We start from the raw sequence: 18459 nt of genomic DNA, 5'->3' as shown, positions 1-18459 counted from the left end.
TGTCATGCAAAAGACTGGCAGTCTCATGGTAATTGACCTTTAACATAAACACCTTTAGGCTCTTCAGTCCTCCACACATACAAGGCACTGATGCACACCTTTGGAACATCTACATAAAAAATGTCTAATAAAATCTATTTAATATACACCATCACAATAAATCCATGAGTTATTTTAGGCAGGTCTAATGAAACATGATAGGAAGAATATGAGTTGGCCTACTGTATGCTATCTGGCTATGCACCATCCCATAGGCGTGTTAATTTTGCAGACAAAATATAAAAGTAAATGTGCCATTATTTTATAGCAAAAAAATTATAATTGAAATTAGCTGGAAAAATATATATTTTTTTTTCCCCATTCCAGAGCAAATGCAAAAGCATATGAAGTGGCTATGACCATGACCTAACAGGTCCTATACACTAGATTTATAGTTATGTGGCAACTTTAGTTATGAATGATGCAAACTTAGAATGTCTTAGAAATCAAAAACGTATAGCTTATGGCCTGCATGATGAGACTATAGGATTTGAGAAAGTCGCGAAAAATGCTTGCGCTCTGTTCCTTGCCTCAAGCTGCACACACTGTTCTCTCATAAAGTAATTGTATTTTCACCCATCAGACTATTCTCAATTTAATATTGTCTTTATTATGTCAAATTAGTTTTGATTTAGAATGGCCCATTATCAAATGGGCAGGAACAGGGGCAAAAATACATGTCAGCATATGCACTGGAATAGCTGATGCAGGCCACTTTCCCGCAGGTTATTTCTTTTCCCCTCACTCATGCTGGTAGGGTGACCACATTTAAAATAACCAAATACAGGACAAGAGGATGATTTTGCAGGACACCCTGGAATATGCATTTAGATCTTCTTGCAATTGAATAACTGTTTAGTGAGCAAATTGGAGCAGCTGTTGTTAAAACCTCTACGGGATTGTGTCCCTATACCGGGACGGTTGAGCTAACGTGCGTTAATGTGATTAGCAGCCATCTTTTCAGGACATAGACATGTCTTATATGGGCTGGTTTGATACATTCACCTCTGAAGGTAAATAATGTACTTACATTCAGTAATCTTGCTCCGATTTGTCATCCTGAGGGTCCCAGAGATAAAATGTAGCATAGTTGGTTTGATAAAACAATGTTTATATTCAAATGTAGGAATTGGGTTCTACAGTTTGAACCCCTGCTCTCTCTGGCTCCACACCCATCCCGCCATCTAGATGTGTGAAAGTTAGTGTATAAGCTAATGATCCATCGTGTATGACATTCCTGGGAGTGTGTAAACTTAAAAATGATATAGTAATACAAAATGTATGTTCTATAGTTATGTACCTGAAAATGTATCAATTGACCAATTCGGCATATTTTGACACACTTGATCCAACATATTGTCCAGTACTGCAACACTTCACTGGATCAATCTGAAACTTTGGACACACTGCAAAATCTAAATTGCGCCTAAACTGCAATATTACATTATGGCCTTTCTCTTGCATTTCAAAGATGGAACAAAAATAATATAGAAAACATGACTTTGTTTGTATCACCTTTAACCAGATCTAATGTGTGTTATATTCTCCTACATTAATTTCACATTTCCAAAAACTTCAAAAGTCTTTCCTTTCAAATGGTATCAAAAATATGCATATCCTTGCTTCAGGTCCTGAGCTACAGGCAGTTCAATTTGGCTATGTCATTTTAGGCATTATTTTTTTAAAGGGTATGATTTTTTAAGAGGTTATTAAGACACTATATAGCCTTCCTGTATTTTGTTTCAATCACACCACATTCAGCCTAGTAGCCGACATTCGCATGCTGTTGAGTTTTGGCCTCATGAGATTTTTGGGGGTTGGACTAGTCATCAAAATATCCTAAATATCATAAGAAATTAGGTGGTGTTTGTAACAGTACCATTATATAGAAAATGAATGAATCATTATGTGATCTTCCAAGACTGAGTCAGCTTTGACCTATCTTTCCTAAATGTGCACCACCGTGTGAGATGTGGCAGAGTGTCTCCGGTGCGCTCTGTCAGCACTGCACCCCTGCACTGAATGAGTTAATTGACGCGCACCAGCTGCACCTAGCCTATTCTTTTTCCGAGCACAACATTTGATGCAAAAAAGGAGACCACAATGAAAATCAGGGAATATGTGGCCAAGGACCTCCCGTTATTGTAATTCCTTTAAATTCACGCTGTAACAATAAAATGTGGAAAAAGTCAAGGGGTGTGAATTCTTTGAAGGCACTGTCTCGCTCTATTATGTTTGGGAGTACTTTGGAAAAGATTTCAAAAATGAACATCCTTGGAGCTGATTTGCTGGTGTTTTTAGTCTTATGTAAAACATAAACAACATTTTTTGCTCAGAACTTGGTGGGCCAAATAAAATAACCTGTGGGCCATTACAAAAACAAGCGAGGTTAGCAGGGTGGGGGGGGTGTATGATATTTATGCGTCTTTCTTACTCATCATTATTCATGATTCATTCAGGACTATCCGTAATCATGGTAGCATCTTTCCATAGAGTGGTCATATTAGTTTGTAGGCCAAATCATTCAGAAGCTACAGGTGTTTTTGAGAAGACCAATTTCTGGGACCATTTTTTTCAAATGTATTTTTATAATGTTACTTAGGTTGATGCACGGGTGGTCAATAGACCCTTAAGGATTCAAATGAATGGATCATGGATGAATGACTGAATTCTACATTTAATGCACTTTTCACAGCATTTGTCAATAAAATAAAATAAAAATACTCTGGACACATTTAGTAACAAGAATCATAAAAATGTTTGGGGGTAGGTGCAACATAAGAAAATAAAAAACAATTACAAAGCGTTTGAGTGAGAGGATTAACTGGTGTCTCCAAGCCACACACACAAATCACTAAATGATTTCAATGCACTTTTAGGAGTCAAGAAAAAAGCCTTAAACTAGAAAGTGGATGAATGACTTTCTGAAAGTAATGCAATTTGGCATTTAGCTGAGCAGAACATGCAATAAATAAAAAATAAAAAATTACTGTAGGATGACAAAACATTGATAAGCAAAACATTTTAGGGGCACAGGATTAAATTAATTTGATCCTTTTAATTTTTGATAAGGAGGAAAGCATCTCACCTTTCTCAAAGATCTCCTTCAGCACACCTCTCTTAATCAGCTCCTCTCTGCTTTGTCTTACCGACATCTTCCTCTCCAACGCTGAAGGAAAAACATGGGAGAAAACATGAGGATTGTTAAATCATGTAAACATGAAATCATATCAATGGTGCAGATGCAGTTGTGTGTGCAGGAGCATTCGTATATGGAAAAACATCTTCAATATCAAACCTACACGGTAATCCTTGATTAAGGTTGTTGTAGTGCGTGGTTCCCCAACTTTTTGGCCCCCCCATGTTGTGAGCAAAATATTTTTTTTACAAGTGTTTTATTTGTATTGTTTATAAAATGTATATATAAATAAAATGCAAATCAGCACCAAGTTCCAAAATATTCCCACGCATAGAGGTACAGTGCCTTCAGAAAGTAGTCACACCCCTTGACTTTTTACACAGTTTGTTGTGTTACAGCCTAAATGTAAAAATTGATTACATTTTTTTGTCACTGGCCTACACACAATACCCCATAATGTCAAAGTGGAATCATGTTTTTCAAAATGTTTGCGAAATTCATAAATGAAAAGCTGAAAATGTCTTGAGTCAATACGTACTCAACCCCTTTGTTATGGCAAGCCTAAATATGTTCAGGAGTAAAACATTTCTTAACAAGTCACATAAGTTGCATGGACTCACCGTGTGGAATATGACTACTTAATCTCTGTATCCCACACATAATTATCTGTAAGGTCCCTCAGTTGAGAAGTGAATTTCAAAACAGATTCAACCACAAAGACCAGCGAGGTTGTTGGTGGATGGGTAAAAATAAAAAAAGCAGACATTGAATATCCCTTTGAACATGATGTAGTTATTAATTACACTTTGGATGGTGTATCAATACACACAGTCACTACAAAGATACAGGCGTCCTTCCTAACTCAGTTGCTGGAGGGGAAGGAAACCGCTCAGGGATTTGGCCAATGGTGACTTTAAAAACAGTTAGTTTAATGGTGATGGCTCAACATTGTAGTTACTCCACATACTTGTACAGAATACAAATATTCCAAAACATGCATCCTGTTTGCAACAAGGCACTAAAGTAATACTGCAAAAAAATGAATACAAAGTGTTCTGTTTGGGGTAAATCACTCAATATTTACAAGCATAGTTGTGGCTGCATCATGTTATGAGTATGCTTGTAATCGTTAAGGCCTGGGGAGTTTTTTTTACGGAATGGAACTAAGCACAGGAAAAATCCTAGAGGAAAACCTGGTTCAGTATGCTTTCCACCAGACACTGGGAAATTAATTCACTTTTCAGCAGGACAATAACCTAAAACAAGGCCAAACCTAAATTGGAGTTGCTTACCAAGAAGACAATGAATGTTCCGGAGTTACAGTTTTGACTTAAATCTGCTTGAAAATCTATGCCAAGAAATGTAAATGGCTGTCTAGCAATGGTCAAAGACCTATGACAGAGCTTGAAGAATAATACAAAAATATATATAATTGTACAGCCCTGGTGTGCAAAGCACTTAGAAACTTACCAAGAAAGACAGCTGTAGTGGCTACCAAAGGTGATTTTACAAAGTATTGATTCAGGGGTGTGAATAATTATGTAAATTAGATCTCTGTATTTCATTTAATACATTTGCAAAAATGTCTAAAAACATGTTTTCACTGTCATTATGGGATAGTGTGTAGACGGGTGAGAAGAAAAAAAATCACTTGAATCCATTTTGAATCCAGGCTGTAACAAAATGTGGAGTAAGTCAAGTGGTATGACTACTTTCTGAAGACACTGTATATGATCATATACACATGTTAAGCAAGGTTTGAAATTATTTATGTTTTAGTCAAAAATATCTGTTTGGCCTTCTTGAGCTCAATTTGCAGTCTACAAAATTATTTGTAATTATGTTCCGGCCTCCTGACAATCCACTTTTAAAATGTATTTTAATTAAATAAAAATTCTCCTGTAGCTAAATCTAGTTGGTGATCCCTGTTGTAGAGTTAATCATAAGATTAGAAAAACAAGCATGAGGATTATGTTGGATCACCCACATCATCAATTAGTTAATATTGGCAATTTTCCCCTGGTAATTTCCATAATGTGTTCACTTAGCTCCCAACACTGATCTGCACACTTGGGACTGAACACACACGTCACTGGCACTGGTCATCATGGGTACAGTGCGTCACACTACGTTCCCAAGAGGTCATGCATTCACCATAGGGACACGGGTGACATAAGGGATGGGTGCAAAAATGTTAACACACTCAGTTTCACATAGCCTTCACGTAGTCTAAAATATTATGAATCGATGCCCAACTGCCCATCAAAATCAAGCAGAAGAATTTAGGGATTAGTCAAATGTGTAAAAATCAACTAAAAAAACAAACCAGTTAAGCCTGTTTAAATACTCATGTCTGTCTAACATAATTCAGTTGGAAAGTACTCAAGGTATTTCTTCAAAGGCATGAAGGAAGATCTTAACCTCATTTGTAATAATGAAAGAGAATAATATAAAAGCAATGCAACACCTCCCAAAGTAATGCATTATGTATGAGCATGTCAAGCAGGCATATCCCAAAGCTAACCCTTCTATATTTAGATCTCAGCAGTTGAGGGACATTATCTATCGCTGGGCTGAACCGAGGCAGTTCAGCATCACGTTAGTCATTTCAAAATCTACCCCTGCAAAGGAACCAATTAAGAATGTGAAATGAGGATCAGCAAGAACACTTGAGCAGCACACTGCGCAACATTCTCCCTGCAGACCACCAGCTCTTGTTCAAGTGAGATTACTGTGTGTGTGTGTACTCAAACGTATAGTATGTGTGCATGCAAATGTGGTGTGTGCACATGTGAGTGGACTAAGGAGCCGCCTGCAACTCTTTCGACAGTAGGGGCCAGGGCCAATGCTAATGGACGTTCACCAAAATTATTAGAACACAAAACAGCTTGGTCCCTCAATCCCCTCCACAGGGGGCCCCCCTCCAACCCCTCCGCGCAGTCAATACACTGTGTGGATTATAACTAATGGCTTAAACTCAAAAGGGAAGGCACACATGAGAATGATTTTAAAATGTCAGAAACTGTTGAGAGCCTCTAGTGCAGCCAGTCAGAGTGAACCCAGGTGTTCTAAAATGTCACGTTGAATAAAGTTATCGTAACCTTATGTTTCATTATGAGCTCCTCCAGGACATCCAGATATCTAATACACCATCCAAACTTCAAAGGCTACCCAGCGAAACTCGTTGGGCTGGAAGCCACGGGTTGGCTGCCGCAGAGATAGTTTGGCAAGTAGACCGGATCAAAACAGCCCTACACCGTCCAGAAAGAGTCACCTCTACTGGAGCCTCAGGAGAAATGGAATTTGGGTAGTGTGCAAAAATATGCCATTTTGCAGAAATGGACTGCTGTACAAAAATAAAATGCCATGAGAAGGATCTCCACCTACATAATAGTACAGCAGCCAGGCAGAGGAGTAGGAAAGCAATGTTATAAAAATAAAAATAAACTTCCTCCCACCCTATACTGTATATACCCAAGAGGAAGTCAGCCAGTTTCAATGATGGGAGTGTGTGGAGTAGATCAATTACCTCCCTCCACTCTCCTGGTGTGTGGAGGATATGGCTGAGGGAGGAGCAGGCCGTTTGGGTCCAAATGGCCTCATTTCAATAATGCACCAATCACGTCCCTCCGTCTAATTCACAACGTCGGTCACAAGCTGGCCAATCAAATGATAATGATTCTGTAATGGCAGCTGTGGCAAATCACGAGATCACATTTGTAACAGCCAAGAATGAAAATCACAGAGGTATTGCCGCACTGCTGTGAGGCTAGGAGTGTTACAACTGAGATTATTGATAGAGACTGGTGGTCACCATGACGCTTTCTTTTTAATTAAGCCTCAAACCTAAATATATATATATATATATATCTTAGTTTGTCAGAGAAGATTCACTTTAAGCCTTATCTAAATTCTATCAAACCGCTACATTTAACACAACAGATACATTGTTACTCTGATTAGCATGATTTGAGCTTATAAAATCAGAACAGACAAGGAGCAAACAGGCTTCACAAAATATTTCCCATGATTCCAAGCACCTGAATATTGAAGGTAAATCGGGTTGTGTGTGAGAATGTCAAAACGCATTCTGAGATTACATTTAAAATGTGATCAAAAGGAGGAGGGGGAGTAATTACCAAAAAGGTTTATGACATAACGGCTTGCGTAGCGATATGCGCAGTTATGCAATAATTCCACTGATTCGGACCAAACCTCGGCCAGCTACGTCTTCAGGTTTGTCACAAAACATTTGGTTCTAGAAAACGGGAACGGAAAGAATATTACTGTACACTTAGAAATAAACTATTCAGTGTTCACAGAAAACGTCAAACTACAAAATCACCACTTGTCACTCGGTTCCAGAAACTGTATTAAAAACTGATATTCAACAGTAATAGTGTGCGAGTTGGTTCAGACCCAGAGCTTGAAAAAGTGACAATGTGAAGTCAGAGTTATTCTTTCCACAGTCCGTTCACAGTAAACCTTGACGATCATGGCTAAACTAACTACCCCTGATCTGCACCGAGATGAGCAGATTATGAAGTCATTGGAAGGACTCGTCTCGGAGCATATTAAATTAAACTGGCATCGACTTGCAAATGCTACGCTTAGTTTTAGAGAGAAATCTATTCTGCTGTGAATTGACCCAGATAGAGGAGAGGCAGAACATTCTCTACAGTACCAAGCCCCAGGCATGGGATATGCAATGGGAGGCTTTTAGCGAGGCAATTCACTCACCAGTTAGCCTCACAAAACCACTGAAAAACTTCCATGCCGTGTCACAGAGATGTTGTGGTGCTCACATCTGGAGTCAAGCATCTGTTTAGGGAAAGCTAGAGAGGGTTTTTGTACACAAGTGACAAAGCAGTGTGTGGCTGTTATGGCATCTGGTGGCATTACCTTTCGTTAGCCTTTTCTTTTTTAGAACAGGCAGATATAAATTATTCTAATGATTTATTAAAATGCAGCTTGAGGACCGCTGCCCATCCGGAGCCTAAACCCAACAATTATCATGGTGCATACAGCATTTTTAAATAAGGTCTAGCTACATAACATGAAAAACAAAAGAAATCCAAAATAATCTGCATATTTGTACTGTATTTTCAATGGCATTTAAAATCAAAAGGAATCTTTAAAAAAAATATTTAAAAAATAGGCTACATTAAATACAAACCTAGGAGTGGTCAGATTAGTGCCCCGCCCCCAGGGAATGAAGCCTGATCCATGAACCTCTAGTTCCTATGGTGTTCTGTTCCATAAGATCACTAGACTACCTGACAGACAGGGAATAGGCAGGAGGCACAGCTGTCAGTTCTCTCAGTATTCAGAGTACTGTTGCTAGCTCACTCCTAGAGTTATGAGTAAAGCCCCCCTGCCTGACTAGAATACATAATCCTCTTGTGCACATTCACATTATCCAATTACCTGGCTGGAACATCTGCACGCCCAGCAGCTGGTCTGCTTCCTGCCTGCCGTCAGAGTCACAATGATAAACATCATGAAACAATCACCAGAAGAGAAAAAACAGCCAAGCCAAACAAGGAGTCATGTTCAGTAAGGATAACATTTGACCGGCCTTGACCAATGAGCAAACCTAAGCTTAGCGCAATATTTCAGTTTAACTACTGCACAATCAACGACCACATTTACATGCACATAGTATTCCAGATAAAATCGCTCACATCCCGGTTAAGGTCTAACTCAGGATCATCCATTTACATACACCTTTGATATCCTGCTCACGAGTATCCCTGTAACCATGAATAAACATACGTTTTTTTTAAACAAGGTGCAATTAAATAACAAAAACCATGCTTATAATTTCCGACATTTGGCAGGCTATTTGTTAGTCAACTTGTATATAAATTACTGTAGATACACGTGGCTTCTCTTTTTCATTCCTTATAGTTGCACTATGCAGTAATCGCGCTGCTATTTCCTGGTTGCTGAAAAACTTGAATAGTTTGCCTAATTTCAGTTTGTGAAAAAAATAAGCTAGTATAGTGTAGAGAATCATTGTACCATCTAAACCTCTGAAATATTTTCCATAAGCAAAAATATTGTTTCAACTGGTGTACAAAACCGAAATGATTTATTTTATTTTTTTTACTTAACAGGAAGCATAGAAATAGCATACATAGAACAGTTATACCACTTCTTAGACTTGCTTTCAAGTAGAATGATAGAGCTCAAACTCACATTTCCGTGTGAATTTGGTCAGGTCACAAAGTTACATATTGCCACTTTAATGCTCTAGAATACTCAAAGCCGTGCTCACCAGAATATCATAAATCAATAGAATGAAGGCATCATCAACAATCTAGTTGACATCAGTAAAGTCCTTTCATTTCTGCCAGAGTGAGGTGGTTTAAGGACCGGGGAGATTTACCACAAACTTTCCAAATGCAGTTTGTTGGCCAGTTTTAAGGAAATGTAAAAGCTGTGAAAATTATCCAACATGTTACTGAAAGTATTTCAGTTAGTCTTGATGCATATTTAATGTGGTTGAGAAGTGAAACGTCAGTTATGTAGCTAAAAAGATTTGCACGTTTAGGCTACACACCACGGTCCCTAAGCACAGTCACACTTTCAAGATGCACACCACTCCTGTTCCTGAGACAAAACTAACATTTGGTTTATAATTTTACTGCATGAAACACTTCATTCTGCAGGAGTTAATATTATAATAGGCTACAGTCAGTGTCCAGATTTCCATTACTATGTAAGTAGTTAAATAAAAGGTTAAATACAGTGGCAACAAAAAGTATGTGAACCCTTTGGAATTCCCTGGATTTCTGCATAAATTGGTCATAATATTTGAGCTTCGGGAATTCTGCATAAATTGGTCATAAAATTTGAGCTTCATCTAAGTCACAACAACAGACAAACAATCTGCTTAATCTAATAACAAATAATGATACATTTTCATGTCTTTATTGAACACACCATGTATGTTGGAGTATGTGAACCCTTGGATTTAATAACTGGTTGACCTTCCTTTGGCAGCAATAACCTCAACCAAACGTTTTCTGTAGCTGCGGATTAGACCTGCACAACGGTCAGGAGGAATTTTGAACTATTCCTCTGTACAAAACTGTTTCAGTTCAGCAATATTCTTGGGATGTCTGGTGTGAACTGCTCTCGAGGTCATGCCACAGCATCTCAATCAGGTTGAGGTCAGGACTCTGACAGGGCCACTCCAGAAGGCGTATTTTCTTCTGTTGAAGCCATTCTGTTCTTGATTTACTACTGTGTTTTGGGTCGTTGTCCTGTTGCGTCACCCAACTTCTGTTCAGCTTCAATTGGCGGACAGATAGCCTAACATTCTCCTGCAAAATGTCTTGATAAACTTGGGAATTCATTTTTCTGTCGATGATAGCAAGCTGTCCAGGCCCTGAGGCAGCAAAGCAGCCCCAAACCAAGATTCTCCCTCCACCATACTTTACAGTTGGCATGAGGTTTTGATGTTGGTGTGCTGTGCCTTTTTCTCTCCACACAGTGTTGTGTGTTCCTTCCAAACAACTTTAGTTTGTCCACAGAATATTTGCCAGTAGCACTGTGGAACATCCAGGTGCACTTTTGCAAACTTCAAACGTGCAGCAATGTTTTTTTGGACAGTGGCTTCTTCCGTGGTGTCCTCCCAAGAACAACATTCTTTTTTAGTGTTTTACATATCGTAGACTCAGAGATGTTAGCATGTTCCAGAGATTTCTGTTAGTCTTTAGCTGACACTCTAGGATTCTTCTTAACCTCATTGAGCATTCTGCGCTGTGCTCTGTGCAGTCATCTTTGCAGGACGGCCACTCCTAGGGAGAGTAGCAACAGTGCTGAACTTTCTCCATTTATAGAGAATTTGTCTTACTGTGGACTGATGAACATCAAAGCTTTTAGAGATAATTTTGTAACCCTTTCCAGCTTTATGCAAATCTTAGGTCTTCTGAGATCTTTTGTTCGAGGCATGGTTCACATCAGGCAATGCTTCATGTGAATAGCAAACTCAAATTTTGTGAGTGTTTTTTATATTGCTGGGCAGCTCTAACCAACATCTCCAATCTCATCGATCGGACTCCAGGTTAGTTGACTGACTTCAATTATCTTTTGGAGAAGTCATTAGCCTAGGGGTTCACATACTTTTCCCAACCTACACTGTGAATGTTTAAATTATGTATTCAATAGAGACAAGAAAAATACAATAGAGGTGACTACATTATACAGACTAAACAAAAATACACTACATAGAGAGAGAAGTCTTGTTCATTGGGCTTTATCGTTGATTTAACACGACAACAAATTGTGTTAAATTTTGCTGCTCCGTTTCACTCAGGAGAGAGGGGGAAAATAAAAAAATCTGGGCGTAAAAACATTCGGTCGACACCATGCATACAAAGCGGAAAGAGAGCGAGGAGTCGTAAAGTCAAGGTCTCAACTTTCACTCAGAGCCATTGGACTGTCGGAGTTCCCGAGGCTAGAGTAAAGTGTTGGGACAGCAATACGAACCAGACTCAAAGCTAAGAGCACTGGAGGGGAAGGCGACAGTCACAGTAGAGAAGCCCTCAACACCTTAAGTGAACAAAGAAAAAAAAAAAAAGTGCATATCGCATTATTGCCAATCTCAATAAAATCACTGACTGATGAATGATCAACTGCATGAATAGGAAATGTGAACACTAAAGAAAGCACCATTAAATCCAGTACTACCCAGCACAGCTTCAGGGAAGAAAACTCTTGGGAACAGAGAAGCGGGGTAACATCAAAATCTTCAGTAGCGCCTGGAGGAGCAAGAACCCAAATATAGAGAGGAGTTGAGCTCTCCACCTCACTGACCTAATGGAAAGTCTGAGTGAGGGAGCTTATTCAGAACACCAACACCAATTTCAATATTTTCATGTCCAGTGGATAGTCAGGCGAGGGCAGTAAATTGACAGGGGAAGAGGTCAGATTGACAGGGGAGTTCACACCAAGGCTAGCGGCAAACCAGGGCCGTGTGCAGAATATCTAAGAAGCGCTCACATCTTGGGCCCTTACCTGCAGAGGTCTGCTTGAACTTCTCACTCTTCTTCTTCCTCCACTTCCAGGGCTTGAGGAGACGGCCCAGAGTGGCAAACTTGCTGCGGCGGCGGATGGGCGGGGTGTGCGTGCCAGGGACCAGGGACTCAGAGCGCATTGCGGCCAGCCTCTCAACCTCCTCCGCTGTAGGGACACAGGAGAAAGGGGCTGATTAGGGTGTTTTCACATTATACTCCTCTTTAAAAGAACCGATCTCAGTGAACTCTGGGGTGAAGAAAAAAAGCTAAAGACCTTCGTTCTCTCTGGATTCACACTACCCTCGGCATTAAAATGAGGACTTGGCTCTCTTGCCAGTTCACTTCAAGATTCCTGTGGTCCGAGTCCTCTTTACAATCACTTGCTATGTTTAGAAAGGAACCAAGATCTTTTTTTAAACATTCACTCAATGCACTCTGGGTAAATCAACATTTTATTGGTCACATACACATATTTAGCAGATGTTATTGCGGGTGTAGCGAAATGCTTGTGTTCCTAGCTCCAACAGTGCAGTAGTATCTAACAATTCACAACAATACACACAACTAAAAGAATGGAATCAAGAAATATATAAATATTAGGACGGAAATTTCAGAATGGCATTGACTAAAATAGAGTTAAATACATTTGAGATGAGTAAAACAGTATGTAAACACTATAAAAGCGACTAGTTGCGGGTGCAGTGACTAGTGTTCCAATATTAAAGTGGCCAGTGATTCCATGTCTATGTACATAGGGCAGCAGCTTCTAAGGTGCAGGGTTAAATAACTGGGTGGTAGCCGGGTAGTGACAATGACTAAGGTTCAGGGCAGGGTACTGGGTGGAGGTTGGCTTGTGATGGCTATTTAACAGGGATGGCCTTGAGATAGAAGCTGTTTTTCAGTCTCTCGGTCCCAGCTTTGATGCACATGTACAGACCTCGCCTTCTGGATGATAGCGGGGTGAACAGGCAGTGGCTCGGGTAGTTTATCCTGTTATGTATATTTTATATATATTTTTTAGCTAAATGCAAAGTATTATCATTCAAACTGTATGTAGGTACATCCCTTTAGCTGATGTACGAAGGGCTATATAAAATAAACTTGATTTGATTTGATTTATGTCCTTGATGATCTTTTTGGCCTTCCTGTGACATCGGGTACTGTAGGTGTCCTGGAGGGCAGGCGGTGTGCACCACGCGATGTGTTGGGCAGACTGCACCACCCACTGGAGAGCCCTGTGGTTGCGAGTGGTGCATTTGCCGTACCAGGCGGTGACACAGCCCAATAGGATGCTCTCAAAAGCTGTTGCGCCTTCTTCACCACACTATCTGTGTGGGTGGACCATTTCAAATTGTCAGTGATGGGTACGCCGAGGAACTCGAAGCTTTCCACCTTCTCCACTGCGGTCCCGTTGATGTGGATAGGGTCGTGCTCCCTCTGCTGTTTCCTGAAGTCCACGATCAGCTCCTTCGTTTTGTTGACGTTGAGGGAGAAGTTATTTTCCTGGCATCACGCCGCTAGGTCCCTCACCTCCTCCCTGTAGGCCGTCTCGTCATTGTTGGTAATCAGGCCTAATACTGTGGTGTCGTCTGCAAACTTGATGATTGAATACAGAATGCAGGACAAGCCACACCACCAGGACAGGTTATCGGACAGCCAGGGATGTACCTACATACAGTTTGAATGATAATACTTTGCATTTAGCTAAAAAATATATATAAAATATACATAACAGGATAAATGAAAGTATAATAATTGCAGATTAAATAATGCTTTAAATGAATTGTGTACTCCAAATTGCACATTTGTTCATGGCAGTTTGTGGTACTAATGTGAGGGGCTATGGCAGAGGAAACGGTGTTGCAGTAGTCTACTGCTTGATATGGGAATAATAAGTGAGCCTGGCGAGGGTAAACAGACCTGTGTATTATCAGACAGCATAATGCAGGATATATTCAGAATCTGAACAGCAGGAAGCTGCATGCTGCGGATTAGTTCGCACTAGCTTGCCAAAAAACAGACCAGGGAGAAATAATCGTGTTTAGCCTACTAGCTCCTTATATTCACTAGAGCGTTTGTCCTCCTTTGATGTAGTTTTTGATATCATCAAGAGGAGTAATTGAAGAGAAATGTGCTCAAGCTAATAGCAACAGAATAAGTGATAACGCATCCATATTGAAACAACGACAGACTCACCCAGACTTGTCCTGATAAAATCAGTGTGTTGGCCTATGCTACGGTCGTAATCCACATACGCATCACATCTACACTGAACAGGATTAGTCTCTGGAGGTCTATACTTACAAAACTTGCGCTTTAAACCTTCTCAAAAATGCTATTTGTTAGCTTTTCTCATGAGATAACTTGTTACAGACCAAGTGTGCTATGTTAAGTGTAGCATTTATTTTAATATACTGTAAAACTATTTGGTGGAATGTGCTTTGTGTCTGTACGAACGGGCAAGTGAAATTGTCTTAAAGACAATGTTAAATTTGCTTTGACTCTAGTGTTCCATTTGTACATGTGTATTTGCAGGGCACAACCAAAAAGAAACAATAGTCTTCTACAAGCAAGCGCCCCTGCTGAGATTACTGTCTTCTTGATAACGTATTGGGGATATCGCTTACTGCACAAACCTCATTGCTACAGTTCTGTTTTTAATTGGCTAATGTTGCTTAGGCTTATGTTTTTTAAGTTGTGTAAAAAATGTATAATAATAATCTGAGCGTTAGTTCTCAGCTTGCATTTTCACTCCGTGGTCTTAAGCTTTCTGACCACTGGCCTAGGCTTACCAACTCTAAATGGCACTAGCAGTTCGCTAAGTAGCATAAGCAGAAAATCGATGGGACGTAATTATTACAAAACTGCAGCTCGTTGTTGGAACACACATTTTCCTACTTTAATCAACCAGTCGATTTTGAATTTGTGATAACTGTCATTTGGCAAGGAATGTAGCTTGTGTATCTCATCAGTTAGATACGTTTTTATAGGTATTTATTTTTTCAGGCCTAACTGGAGCGTGTTGGTGTCAGAAAGCAATTGAGTGAATGAGACTCAAAGGGGAAAGGGAATTTAGGGAGAAGAACTGTGTGATGCTTTTGCCCTATTGCCCTGCCAATCTTCTCCTCAGACCATGTAGGTATATGATCACACTGGTAATAGATAATTTGTTGCATTACTTGTGAGGCACAGCTGAGTGAACATAATTAGCTTCTTTTTTTTTACTGGACTGATGGCCTGCATCTGATGGTCAGTCTGAGGGAGGGAGAGCGCAGCGGTGAGGCTGCCCCTCACCCGACTCACTGTCCCTCATCCCTCCCTTTGCTGAGAAAAGGGAACAGTCTTCCAACTGATGGCGTAACTTAAGTGGGACTGCATTATTTCTGCCTCATGCACCAATTCATATTGTTACTCCTATGACCAAAAAAAGGGAAATATTCCTCAATAAAAAAAAAAAAAATGTTTTAAAAAAGACAAGCCGCAAATAAGAAAGTAAGCTTATTGAAACACTTTGCTATACTCATTCATTGCAGCTGCAGTGCCGGTTGTAGCGTGAGTGGAAGTAGGGAGAACGTGCATGCTGAATCAGAATTTAAACATGAACTCAATCATAAAAAATAAAAAATAAAATCAGCTCTTTGCTGTATCGTTGAGTCTATAGTCATGGTTTTAAAAGTTTGGAAATCTCACATGATCAACTTTGCTGTGCGTTCGAGGCTTCTTTTTACAGTCTATGGCGCGAGGAAACTGTGCCATGATATGAAACTGAGCCATATGATTGGCCAGCGGTAGGCCTATAGGTGCACTTGATTTGCTTTCTGGGCCTGCCGAGTTGGTCGGAGTTCTACCTTCAGACACATGAAATTATTAAAAACCTTCCCGGTGCTAGGGCTGCTAAATCAAGTGCACTACCAGCAACAGCGTGAAATAAAATTGGAACTCAAGGCTATATCGTTTTTTTTTTTTTTACTTACAAAATGTTTTCAAATCAAAATTGTATGTCACATGCACCGAATACAACAGGTACAGTGAAATGCTTACTTACAAGCCCTTAGCCAACAATGCAGTTAAGAAAAATAGATTTTTTTTTTTATAAAAGTGACAAATAATTAAAGAGCAGCAGTAAAATAACAATAGTGAGGCTATATACAGGGGGTACCGGTACAGAGTCAATGTGCAGGGGCACCGGTTAGTCGAGGAAATATGTACATGTAGTTAGAGTTATTAAAGTGACTACGCATGGATAATAAAACAGAGTAGCAGCAGCGTAAAAGAGGGGGGCAATGCAAATAGTCTGGGTAGCACTTTGATTAGCTGTTCAGGAGTCTTATGGCTTGGGGGTAGAAGCTGTTTAGAAGCCTCTTGGACCCAGATCTGGTGCTCCGGTACCGCTTGCCGTGCGATAGCAGAAAGAACAGTCTATGACTTGGGTGGCTGGAGTCTTTTATCATTTTTAGGGCCTTCCTCTGACACCGCCTGGTATAGGAGGTCCTGGATGGCAGAAAGCTTCGCCCCAGTGATGTACTGGGCCATACGCACTACCCTCTGTAGTGCCTTACGGTCAGAGGCCAAGCAGTCGCCATACCAGGCAGCGATGCAACCAGTTAGGATGCTCTCGATAGTGCAGCTGTAAAACCTTTTGAAGATCTGAGGACCCATGCCAAATCTTTTCAGTCTCCAAATTGAGCCCTGTTTCAAATTAAATATGAGAATAACCATTCCATGCACATCACTTCACACTGTCAACTTTTCCCATTTGGAAAAATATTATTTTTCATTTTATTCTGTTCTATTACATCATGTTTTTATTTGATATAAAATAGGTGTCTTAACTGTGATAAGGGCTCAGGAAAAAATTATTTACAAAACCTGGCTATGCCATTACACAGCCATAGGCTTCTACAAGCAAACGCCCCTGCTGAGGTAACTGTCTTTTTGAAGGCAGTGTTTCAAAATATATCCAGTTGATATTAAAGTTTCAATATACTAATCTTAAAAATGACACTTTCTTTTAATAATTGACTGAATATACTGTATATGGGCCAATTTAGCAATTAGGATTTGTTATCTGTAATGGTTATGATAAATTAGGCATTGTTGCCATATAGATAAATGCGCCAATTTTTTCCAGTGCGAGCATTGTGTTATAAAAATATGCTGTTTTCTTCATTGAAGTACTAAAAAAATTTAAATATATATTTTTAAACTTAAAAAAAAAAAAAAAAACAACTTGCGAGTACTAGAACAGCCAAAAATTGCCAAAGGCCCATCCCCAATACAGGATACAGCAGGAAGACACAGTTTAGATAGCGTTTACGCATTGGCAAGACATCTTTCAGATGTATTTAGATTCTACATCGTTCATGTCGGTCCGAGGTCTCGCCGACATCTTCCCAGTGTACCAACACTCTCCAAACCACATAATCCTCACGCAATTTAATACGTTGGCCAAACATGCGCTTTCTGGTTTTGGAATATCAAAAATCGCAAAACATATTGGCACCTAAGTTTTGTATTGTGAGGTCCTGGCAATTCCCAGGCCTAGTAAAAAAAAAACATCAGAATAAGTAGTCAGAATGTTGAATAAACTTAATTTAAACGTACTCTACCCATTCGCTGATTTCGTCCTTATGCCGTTGGGAATTTGACAATATCCACAGGAACGTATTATTAAACCGACTTCAAAACAAGGGTCTGTGTGGCTCTCAAGATTGGTTTGTTCATCAACTGAGGTATATGCACAAGACGTAAATACATGCATGTATACTATGTATACTAACCAAAGTCTTGGAAGTGTTCGAGCCGAGTTCCCCAACTGGACAAAATTGAGCCGTGGGGTTTTGCAAAGTCGATTTAATAATACTTTCCTGTGGATATTATTTGGACATTAGGACCAACTGCATAGACAACCTGTAGCGTAAGTTCAAATGTAATTCATTTAACATTCTGGCTTATACATCAAACTGTGAAAGAGGTTTTCTTACTAGGCACACACACGGCTACAGAAGCAGTAATGGCCACAGACCAACCTAGAAAGTATTCGTCATATAACAGTTCAATAGTGAGTTATATACTTGAGTAATAATATAGGAAAGGTCTGCCCTGATGACAGCCATGCAATCTGCCACCTCAGTTATCACTAGCTCAGGGACAGGGCGACAGTGTCAGTGTCACACCACCCCTGCCATGTGCAGACAGACACCGACCACAGCGTGCATAATTAAATTAAAATCGCCATCATGATGGTTGACAAGC

The 18459-nt window shown here is 39.8% G+C and overlaps 1 protein-coding gene across 4 annotated transcripts in view; it reads right to left on the bottom strand.

The window, feature by feature from the left end:
- Positions 1-18459, bottom strand: part of LOC139560441 (phosphatase and actin regulator 1-like) — an 88917-nt gene that overhangs the window by 27726 nt on the left and 42732 nt on the right. For all 4 annotated transcript variants that reach the window (XM_071377221.1, XM_071377222.1, XM_071377219.1 and 1 more), the window contains exons 2-3: positions 12206-12370; positions 3128-3208 (exon numbers count right to left, since the gene is read on the bottom strand). In XM_071377221.1, coding sequence (XP_071233322.1) covers positions 3128-3208; positions 12206-12370 — 246 coding nt within the window. The remainder of the gene's footprint in view (positions 1-3127; positions 3209-12205; positions 12371-18459) is intronic.

This window comes from Salvelinus alpinus, chromosome 30, assembly GCF_045679555.1.
Source record: "Salvelinus alpinus chromosome 30, SLU_Salpinus.1, whole genome shotgun sequence".
Lineage (NCBI taxonomy): Eukaryota > Metazoa > Chordata > Actinopteri > Salmoniformes > Salmonidae > Salvelinus > Salvelinus alpinus.
Note: the sequence above shows the minus strand (reverse complement) of the source record. Positions and strands in the feature narration are given on the sequence as shown.